The sequence below is a fragment of the Boleophthalmus pectinirostris genome, unplaced genomic scaffold (assembly GCF_026225935.1).
Source record: "Boleophthalmus pectinirostris isolate CB_2022bp ecotype Guang Dong unplaced genomic scaffold, ASM2622593v1 HiC_scaffold_19, whole genome shotgun sequence".
Classification (NCBI taxonomy): Eukaryota; Metazoa; Chordata; class Actinopteri; order Gobiiformes; family Gobiidae; genus Boleophthalmus; species Boleophthalmus pectinirostris.
The window spans coordinates 26,342,379-26,353,990 of record NW_026571140.1 but is presented as its reverse complement, the minus strand read 5'-3'; the positions used below and the strand labels follow the sequence as shown (position 1 = coordinate 26,353,990).

General features: G+C 37.9%; 1 protein-coding gene across 1 annotated transcript in view; it reads right to left on the bottom strand.

Moving 5' to 3' along the window:
- LOC110173018 (glypican-6-like) overlaps nt 1-11,612 on the bottom strand; it is a 181,387-nt gene that overhangs the window by 55,280 nt on the left and 114,495 nt on the right. The window contains 1 exon segment of the mRNA XM_020938992.2: nt 3,515-3,680. Within this exon segment, the coding sequence (XP_020794651.2) occupies nt 3,515-3,680 (166 nt within the window).

Below are 11,612 nucleotides of genomic sequence, written 5' to 3'. Positions count from 1 at the left end.
AGTATCATAACTCTTCATAGTCACCAGGCATTTCAAATTAATGAACTTCTGGTGGTAAAAAATAAACATCCCATGGGTTCATTATTTCTAATTGCAAACCCCACATCATCGCATTTCTCCTAAAGTCAAAACATGTCTGAACAGAACCAAAAATTAAAAACCAACTTTGTGTGTACCTCGGGGGTGTATGTGCCGTACCAGATTCCTCATCCTTCTCCCCAAAAACAGCACGTCTCTTCACTGTCAGCCCTGCTCCCTCAGTGCCCACAGATTTGGCTCTTCACGACTGAACAAGACACTGACTTTTTAACACTTGTCATAAGCTGCCAGACATCTCATTCAGAGCACAGGGACCGGAGGGGACGTGAGACCAGAGCATTACGTCATCTCTCCTGCAGGATTTTCACTCGAATGGAAGAAACAGGGCATCTGATACACGGCATCAGGGAGGAGTCTTTAAACGTGTAGTGTGGATTAAAAGAAGAGAGGGTTTGTAATGTGTTTCAACTGCTTGTATTTGTAGAAAACAAAAAAAATATTATAGTTACACAATAGCAGCAGCTCCCTGTCTCTGTTGTTTGTGAATTTTTGCTGGTGTATTTACTTGAATAAAATGTACTGCTCCTCCAACATCTATCTTTCTATCAAATGTTTATGTTTTTAAAGGTGCATTGTGTGTAATTTTTGTAGTGGGGTTGTCACCATGGAGATATTATTGCTTAAAGAATTTTCTAGAATATGGCATTAAACATATCTGTCTAGTCTTTCATTGTTTTTATTGCTCAAAAGTGCCTCAAACACAGCATCTCTGACCTGGTTGTGCCACCTGCTTGTTTTCATGGAGATAGATAGTTAAGTTAATGCCATGCTGTGTAACTTTCTTGGCAAAGCAACGACATCACCTAGGAGACAATCAGGTGGCTGACCCTCTACTTGTTAATTTACAAGGGCACCTTTAAGAAAAAGTGAGAGGGTATTCTTTTGTTAGCGAAATGCAGTACTGGTAGTGTTAGATTTTACATGGCTTGCAATAAGAAACTCAGAAAACACTGTAAGAATTTAGTTGATTATATTTTTGTGGTATTATAAAATGTATTTTCTTAAAGCACACTATGTGATTTCCCTCTTAGAAGGGTTGCCACCAAGTTAACCTTGTGGAGATGTTGTTGCTTTGCCTGAAATGTTTCACTATATAGTACTAAAACATATCTATCTTGTCTTTATTCACTTATATGTATTTTTATTGCTAAAAAATATGCTGAAATCCACACTTTTTTTTTACTGTGAGCGGGGTTGCTGTTCTGTTAAACTGGTGGTAGTTTAAAGTTTAATGTTATACGGTGGCTCTTTCTAAAAAAGTTAACATCTCCATGGAGACAAGCAGGTCCAACTAGAAAATTTACAGTGCACCTTTGAAATTAGAGACATGATTTGCTTTTTGTTCTGAAGTAAAATCAATGTGCAAAAAACAAACAAACAAAAAACAAACTCTTTTTCTCCATGGATTTCAAATTGATGAAAAATTAGGACTGTTGTCATAGCAATTGACAATTACAAACAAAAAAGTTAACTCAAAAGGTTGCACATAACAGGACAATGAACCCCGTGAACACAATTACAGTTACCGCGCACCTCATTAAATGTACGACTAAAAGAATAAGAATGTGGTAGAAACAAAATAAAGCATTGTCTCTGGCAGATCCAGAGGGGGTGCTGCTGTCTCTGGACCTTCCCTGTATCCCTGTAACAAGAGGGCTTATGGACACAGCTACCTCCAGCCCCACTGAAGGGCCATATTACTCACGTAGCCCAGTTGGAAATGCTATAGAAAATGTGTTTGCAGAGAATCTCCTCTCCTTTATCAATCCCAAACAGCAGGGACCAGAGCTTTAAGCACCATGCCAGGTCTGTAGCTATAGCAAACATTTCAGACCGTGAAAAGAAAAACAGGCAATGGTTGCACAAATAAGATTTAGAGTTTTGTCTCAGTAAATCCTTTAGAGCTGAATGTAACACAGACCATCCCACTGAGCGTATTCCAGGAGTTGAGGAATGACGGGGGGAGACAATCACCACGGATGTGCAGAGACATGCAAAGACAGTACACACGTGCGGGGAGGGGTCTTCACACTTAGACTGTCTTGTTTGGTGAGAACAAATGCTCAAATAGGCATGAATGCAATCTTCAGCACCACGGACAGCTACGGGCAAATTGGCTGGTTTCCTTGTGAGCATAAACTGGCTGTCTTCAGCTTGTGTGTGTTGTGTGTGCATATACTGGTATTGTGTGTATTTGTTTAATACGAGGTGCTAGTTAAATGGCATATATTATTACTATATTCTGAACTGTCTCATAATGTTTTTTCCTCTCCACAACATACAGTGGTCCCTTGTTTATCGCGGGGGTTACGTTTTAAAAATATCCTGCAATAAGCAAAAGCTGCAAAGTAGACAGCTTCATTTTTTACAATTATTATATCTGTTTTAAGGCTGTAAAACCCTTGACCACCCACTTTATACACTTTTCTCAGACAGGACAGTTACAGCCCTTCTTGCATCTTTCTTAAAACTTACTGCTGCTGTTGTCATTAGGTTATGTTCTTCCTTCTTTATGTAACGAACGATTAATTTATACCATAATGGCGCCCTACAGCCGTGTAACTTCCACCTTCCTTCAGCATGTCCAGAAGTCCATCTTTTTATGCGATGGTTGACATCTTTCTAACCTTTTGGGTGTGACCGCAGGTGCCTCTGTTGGTGCAGTTTTGTCGACATTGTGGGTTTTGTCGAGGAAGAAACTTGCAAACATACAGCACTTCAGAATCACACTGCTAGTGATCGAACATTCATGTTAGTTTGACAAGCTGAATGTATTTTGTACTGTACAGGAGACACAGAATGGAGGAGACTGACTGACAGTGGTCTACAGTCCCTTAGAAAATCATGTTCATTTGCTGTAAAAAAAAAAAAAAAGCATGCAAAATTGCGATGCCGCGAAAGGTGAACCGCGTTATAGTGAGGGCTGACTGTACCTGGAGTTGTGCTTTGTTTCATTCACACATGTTTAACACACAAACCTTGCATATTTAGGCTGTAGCTCGTCATATGGTAATACAGGAAGTGCTCCAATGTGTTTTTAAACTCTATATACCTTCACTAGAATCATGTGGATAGTTTTAGCCTTGGAATTGCCATTACTAGCTGTTAACTTGAAAACTATCTCTTGATGATATCACAAGGTGGAACACGAGGTGTAACAGAGCATTTTAAGATTTGGAGATGTAGACAGACTAATAATAGAGTTACTCAGATGTGTGAATGACACACAAAAAAAACATTATTATATTTTTGATGAGGACAGAACATAACAATTCAGAATATAGTGTAATATAAGCCCTTTACCTAAATGTTTGTAAATGCTTTATAAAGGATCATTAAAATGTAGTTATAAGATTCACTCTACAAACTAAACTAAAAAATGTGAACAAACCCACACCATAATTGCTGTTCTCACCTATGAAGAGGTTCCACTCTGCATCGAGGTCGGCCTGGTTGGCGAGACAGCCCCTCATCACGTTCTGACAGTAGTTATGACAGGGCTTGAGTCCAGGCATGCCACGGCAGTACGGACAATACAGCATCTTTGTCAACGCCTTCACACAAGCGGGCGCCACATTTACCTATGGAGATAGAGCACACAATTCCACCATTATGCCCACATAATAAAAGAAACCACACACAAAAAAAGCTTTCACAAGTGACATTTCTGAGCACATCAAACAATCTGTGTTTCCATGGTAACACCCTCATACAGCACAGAGGTAAGGAGAGGGTCATTCCCAATGCGGAGAACCAGATGCCGTTGGACTTTTTTAGTAGATCACCTGCTCTGAAGTCAAGCGCATTAAAACTGAATGAGAAAATGGTGGTTTAAGAGCGAGTCCGTGTCTTTGTGCGATGCTGTTGTAGTTTTGTGGTGCGGTCAGGTCAACAGAATGGAAGAACTACAGTGACAAGATCCTCACCCGGGGTTTGCCTCTGAGGTACAAAGCAGGGAAGATGGAATCTGAAATCAGTTCAAAATGAACTGAGTTTGACGTTGCATTTGCACTGTAAGGAGGCAGCTTTTGGACTCTTAAAATAAATGCAGTGACCAAGACTAGCTCAAGATCTCTGGACAGAGGTTGGCCCAAAAGCATTGAAGGATGGGTCAAATGCAGAGGACAAATTTCCCTACAGAGACAATAATAAAATCTACCTTAAAGGTCTGATCTCACATTAATTGATTTGTGTGAGCTTTAAGCCATGTTAGAATGTCATTTTCTCATCAAAAACATACCTGGATTTTTATTTTGGTTCTTTCCACCTTGTATCATGAAGGAGTACTTTCATGGTTTTTGTTTTGTAGTTCATAAAATAATTTTGGTGAGCGTGTATGGAGTTTAAAAACAAAGTGGAGTAATTCTTGTATAACTACATGATATTACAAGTGTTTTTGAGAGAAAAACTTTGCCTTGGGTGTAACACACAAATCCTGCAGGATTTGTGTGTTAAACATGTGTGAAGGAAACAATAGATTAATTCATGTAAATGAGGAGCTACACATATAAAAATAGGAAAAAACTGTTAAGAAATGAGTGTTATAATGTGTGCTGCCAGTTGGAAATTACATGAGTCTCTTTATAATAGGCTATTTTTGTAAATGTAGTTATTGCACAGTTTTCTTCTGACTTTCTGACTCCTGATCTCATAAATATTCAATCAATCAAACTTTATTTATAGGGCCCTTTACAACACTCACAATATAAAACTTTCAAAACATTAAACAATGGGAAAAAAATAAATAAAAATTATATATGATATGTTTTGAGGCCTGGATTTAAACAGACTAAAGTCTGTGATAGTGCGCAAATCAGGGGGCAGTTTGTTCCACAATCTGGGGCCAGCGACAGAGAAAGTCCGGTCACCGCAGTATGAGAGCCTGACTCTGGGGACTTCCAGCATGAGTTGGTTGCTTGACCTTAATGCCCTATTTGAAGTGTGGACAGACAGGAGTTGAGTCAAATAGGAAGGAGCAAGACCATTGAGAGCATTAAAAACATACAATACAATTTTAAAATCAACTCTAAAAGAAACTGGAAGCCAATGAAGAGATAAAAGGACTGGGGTGATGTGCTGCAGCGTTCTGCACGAGCTGGATGTGACTGGTAAATAAATCTGCAGGTCGTGTGCATAATAGTGAAACGCTAGCCTGTGCCTCGCGATAATTGACCCCAGCGGCAACATGAATGAAATGAAAATAACATGGGCCCCAGAATGGAGCCCTGAGGCACTCCTCAGAACAAGGGAGGCAACTGAGAAGAACAGGTCACCAATCCTGACAGAAAACATTCTACTTGTCAGATATGACATTCCCTGGGGGTGTGATGCTAACTGTAGGCATCTCTCTGTCTGAAGCTCTGTTAGACTGGACTCTGAGCTTTATTTTACCACAATCTGACCTTAAAAATTGGGCAAAAAGTTGAAGCTGCAACAGGTTTGTTTAAGTAGTGCACTTATACAACATTCTATTGAATGTCGGTAGTCGATAAATCCAAGTCAGTTCTCTTTTTTCCCGAGTCCTGAGCACAATAGGAGCACAACAAGCGCAGCATTAAACAAGTCTCTCACACATAAAATTACAGTGAAAAACTAGCTAGCATTAGCCAACTTTTTTTTTTCCTAGTCACTCTCACCTTCTTTGTTGAACATCAAAGTTGTATTCATCACAGACTTTTGAAAATGTGCTGTTTAAATCCATTGTGCTTTTTTTTTTTCCCCCTTGAGTTTCAGTATTTTTTAATGTGTGCATTGTGTCTCCATGGTAACTCCTGAATATTCCACCATAGAGATACTTATAGAACACCCCCACCATGATGTCACTGAAAAATATCAATAGAAATCAGACATTTATTTTTCTGCCACTAAAAAAATATTTTTTTTTCCATAACCCATGTGGAGATCTTTTTTGAATGAAAGTATCAACCTGCTATTAGGCCTCTCTGCCCCGTTACACACACATTTACTCCACAGACAAACAGGCAGACAGTGCAGAGGCCTCAGATACAAAACAAACACACAGACAGATGCTGCGCTAAAACGTGGAGAAGAAACTCCATCAGACACAGTGAAAAAGGCCAGCTGCCAACAACCTGATCCTAACACAGGGTTACAAATGTACAAAGATCAGAAATGTTCTTGAAATGACCTGCCTGGGGTCGAGATAACAGCAGAACATGAATCCAATTAAAAAGATGTTACTTACTAGTTTAAATAGTGTGACAAAATTGTGACAAATAAAGCAAAAGTGAAGAAATATGGTGGAAAATTGATTTTATGTGCAATTTGAAACGTAAAAATTGTGAATAAAACTTTGCTGTCGCCTCACGCTGGGGGTGTTACATGTAGTTATTATATGGTGACACAAAGCACACATTAGCAAACACTGCAAAAAAAAGTTTAAAATGTATCTGAAAACTCATGAAAAAAAAAACAAAATGGATTTAAATAACTAATGTTAAGGAGACTTTGATTAAGATGATTCATGGCCATGTTTAGGTGTTTAATTTTCAACAAAAAGGTGAGAGTGACAGTGAAAAACAGCCGGCGATTGCAAGCTTGCGACAGTAATTTTATATGTGAAAGACGTATTTAACAGCACAAATCAGCTCATCTGCTGTAGTTCCAGATAAGTACGCTCTGTCAGGTCAGACTGTGTTAAAACAAAACTCAGATTAAAGTCAAATTTAAATCACAGAGCTTCGACTTGAGTAGTAGTATAATAGTACTTCCAGTTAACATCACACCCTGTGGGAAATATTGACAACATCATCTGAAAAGTATCAAGAAACTGACAAGGCAAAGCATTAGGGGTGTGCAAAAATATTGAATTATCGATATATTGTATCGTTTAATGTGATGATTCAGTATTGATATCGTAGACTGTTGTATCTATATGTTGCCAATATGTTGTTGGTATATTTTACTAAATTATTTTATTACAGTGCTATATTTTTGTAGTTTTTTTCAGAGGAAGGAAACTCGTTTATGCAAAACATCTGACATTCTCAATGTTTTGATGATAAAAATGGGCGTATTTCATATTAGCTTTGCACAAGAAATGGTTTAACAGAGTTTTAGTATCACACCCATGATTTAGCCATTATTTTTTATTGAACCATACTGAATCGATTCTAAATATATATCGTATCGAATCGAAAGTGCACTGTATCGAGATATGTATCGTATCGTCACCTATGTATTGAGGTATGTATCATATGGCCAACTTCTTAAAGATACCCAGCCCTACAAAGCACGCATGTAGATTATTGTCAGTTATTTTTTCTTATTTTTTATGTTTGATACAGTTAGACAACACTCTACATCTAAAGAAAAAGGACCACCCAAAAACATCCTCCATTCAGATATCAGAGTCAGTGCTTTCGTGAAGTCTTTAGGCTTTAAGTCATCAGTGGTTTAAATGTAAATTAGACCTAATGGGTTCTTGAGTGCAGGTTGATTAGACAATCCCACACTATTTGGCGGTGGTGTTTACGGGCCTGTTTCACTGAGCCTTTGAGCCTCTGAGTCTGCTCCCATAACCTTTATATCCAGACTGGCAATTTAAGACAGACTTTTACCAGACACACACATAAATAAGACCACAACAATGCACACTGCAATACAAAACCACCGTGTAACTGTGCCCACCTCATAGTACATCACTGTAATGGGAATAATTTACCCATTTCATAATAAATATTAGCAGATTCTGGATTTTTAAATACATTTTTTATTATATATCTTTGCAGTGATCACATTACACCAGTTGTAGATTTCAATGCAGGGCTGTCAACAGAAGCGGCGCTACCATTAGGCTAAAGTAGGTGGCTGCCTACAGCCCCCAAACCTGGAGGGGCCCCCCAACCAATTGCCCTCAGTGCTACTAATGACCAAGGCCTCAGAGCAATTACATTTTCTCTCATTATGACATTAAATGAGCGTAGTTTACTTTTAAACAATAAGGAAAAAAAATAAAAATTATATGTAATGGATGTAAACAAAAATGTAATTGTACTAGCAAGAAAATACAACTACTTCCAGTTATGGTTATCTAGTAGGCTACCTAACTAATACGTTTCCATAATTCACATAAATAGAGATGTGCATGTCTCAAGAACAATGGGGGAAAACAGACAATAAATATATTAAAAACAAAACAAAAGAAAACAAAAAAATGGTGCATTATAGTGAGGGCCCCAAACTCAAGTCCACTTAGGGTCCCCAAATTGCTAACTCCACTACTGGCTGTCAAAAGTATAAAAAAAAAAAAAATCAGATACTAATCAATATTAAAACTAATATCGATATTCATCTGAGCAAGCAAACCTGAGCAAAAAAATCACATAAACAGGACAACATTTGAGCTTTCTTGAACAGTTTTAGTATGATGAGAAGCGCTTTGTGTTGCATTTTTGTATGAAAATCGCTCTATAAATAAAGTTTGTTGTTGTTGTTGTTGAAGATAAAGAAAGTACTGTTATATATTCTGTGGTATTGTAATCTGTATCGAATGCTGAGTAAATTCCCAACACTATTTCAAAGTTACATGCTAAACATTTCAAGACAAAAGTTAAAACATGTTACTCCAACCTAATTGACATGAGTTTTTTTGTGAATTTGAAGTGAGCAAGAAAGTTGTTGGTGAGATACTTGGGGCGGCAAATTTCATTTTTAAATGTAGAGTCTGCTTGTTGTTTTGTTATTCTGACTCACCGTACTGGACTCTGGTTTCAGAAAACACAATAAAAATGAGTTAAATGGGGGTTTATTTGTTTAAAGCCTAAAATTTTGTCTCAAGTGAAGGTGGGAGTGAATGTTGCCTCTAGTAGTAGATGATGTCTCTTGTTCATGGTTTGTTTTGTACCTGAGCAAAGATCTAAAATCCAGTTTTGCGACAGGCTAAAACAAAATTGAGTTGGTGCACCACTGTTGTAACTGTTGTAAAATGAACAATGACAGCTTTTGAGTCGAAGGGAAAAAAATATCTTGTAACCATCAGTCAGCTTTCTCCATTTAAAACCATGCAATTTTTCATTTCAACATGTCACAATACACACTTCGTTTTCATCAGTATATTGAATAATTGAAGAAAAAATGTGGGATTAATCGGTTTCTGTCCATTTAATTAAAGTTGGCCTAGTTTCATGACAGCTTATTAAAGATACATGGTGAAAACAGAGGATTTTTTAAAACTATAGTCACAGCCTTTCAGCGCAGTGACCAATATATTTCATCTTCTCCATAGGAAAAGTTACAATCTGCCCCTGAGCTTCGTGAGCCAGTGGAACATTTGCATTAAAATGGCTCCCTCTCCTCTGCAATTATTCTACAGCAGTTCTTCCTGTAGCTGATACTGTGCCCAGCAGTGGCCCTGGATGAAAGATAATCTGATAATCTTGTTAGTGCTTATTTAGAGCTGAGTGCAGGGAATATTTCACAGTAAGATCACGCCTTAGTGGGCCTCAGATCTACGCTCAGATTAACATGGATCCACTCATCTCAGCTTTAAGTGTCACAAATGTACTGCATCTGTTTGTGAGCAACCTGAGTAAAACAGTTTGTATCAAAGGGGTTTAAAGGTGTACTTTGTAACTTTTTGTTTGGGTGTTTCGATGGATGTGTCATTACTGTGCCTGAAATGTTCCACAGTATGACATTAAACAGCTCTACCTTACATTTATTCAATGACAGGTGGTTTTATAGCTCAAACACTCCTAGAAAAAACGGTATTCTGACTGTGAGCGAGGTTGCCTCTCCGCAGATCTGCCTTGTAACTTGGTCTAGTTTGGTCTCCATGAAGATGAGCACAAGTCCAGAGAAAATGGAACTTAAAAGGTGTACTGTGTAACTTTTTTGGTGCACGTCATGCCACATGATGTCTCCATATAGGTGTGGTTGCTATGCCTGAAATGTTACGTGTTGTATTAGACTTATTCAGCACATCACCCCAGTCCTTTTATCTCTTCACTGGCTTCCAGTTTCTTTTAGAGTTGATTTTAAATTTACCTTAACTCTACATTGTGAGTAGGGTTGCTAGTCCTGTAATGATTAACACGTTTTGATATGTGATATACTATATAAAAAGACAATATAGATGATAAATGATAATATTGAAACTAATTCATGCCACTGATACAATAATCCTAAAGCAAAATATTCCTAAAAATATTCAAAATCCACAATATTGTTAAAAACGTCATGAGCTGTAGAATGAAACACTTTTGCATCTGTAATGAGTCAGAGAATTGATATACAACCTTTTATGGCTTAAATCTTATTGTATAGCCAAAAAATGACCAGCAATTTCCAGTACTGCAAAGAAACTGAACACCCGATTAATATTTCAACCTAAAAAACTCTTGTTCCAGCTTTGAGCTGATCTAAGGCTCGCCTTACCACAGTTCTGACCTGTAACTTGGCTTGGTGGTGTCACCTGCTTGTCTCAAAGGAGATCGATATATTTAGTGCTCAGGGTTCCCACTCTTTTTCACAGACAAACTTTCAAAACTTTTCCATGACTTTTTCATGACCTAAAGTGAAGTTTCCATGACCTTACGACACCCTACATGTGTAGAATTGATCAGACTCTTAGAGCTAAATATGAGCTTTCCACTCACTTTATGGTTTGGCATTATAGTTTTTTAACATTCAAAATACTGCCAGTGCAATTATTGTCGTCTCTTTTAAACAAAACGCGCATACGTTCGGAAATTATCATAATAGCCAAATGATAACTTAACACAACGCTGTAGTTGCATGAAAGAGATACTAAAATGCAACGACTTTTCCAGGCCTTTTCAATTTCCATGACTTTTCCAGGATTACCATGACTGTGAGAACCCTTAATGCTATACTGTGAAACATTCTAGGCATAGCTTTATGATCTCCATGGGGATAAATGGGAGGCTTTGTCCAAAAAAGTTAGATATAGTGAGACTGTATTCTTGTTATTCTGTTATTGTTTGCACTTGTGGAATCATGAGCATTGTGGTGTCATAAAAGAGAGGGTTCTGATTAGAGTCCATTCTGTGGGCTGTACAAACATCTGCATGTATGGCACTGTGTATTTAAACAGCACACATCATGTAATGACATTCATTATCCACAAATAACAAAGCACTGGGCCTCTGTGCACACATCCGTACTGTGCAAATACTGAAGGTCACAGAAGTGCAGCGTGGATGAGAATTTAGAGTCACAGTGCATGGTGATAGAGGGCAGGAGAAGGATGTGTGAGTGATCTGTTAGAGAAATGTCATACAGACTTCTCTTTAAAAATACATCTAGACTTTATCTGATGTGCTGGAGCTCCTAACACTATACGCAGTGTAATAGGCTTCATTCTCATCTGTAGGACTGTGCCTATTCGGCCAAATATTTTTTTCATCAACTAATTACTTTCTCAGGATTATAAGGACTTATATGGACCACAGCAGAAAGAAAAAGCCTGGAGTGAGTTAGCTGGAATGACTGCACAGTTTAATCTACCTATCTGTAAATACACTTTACTG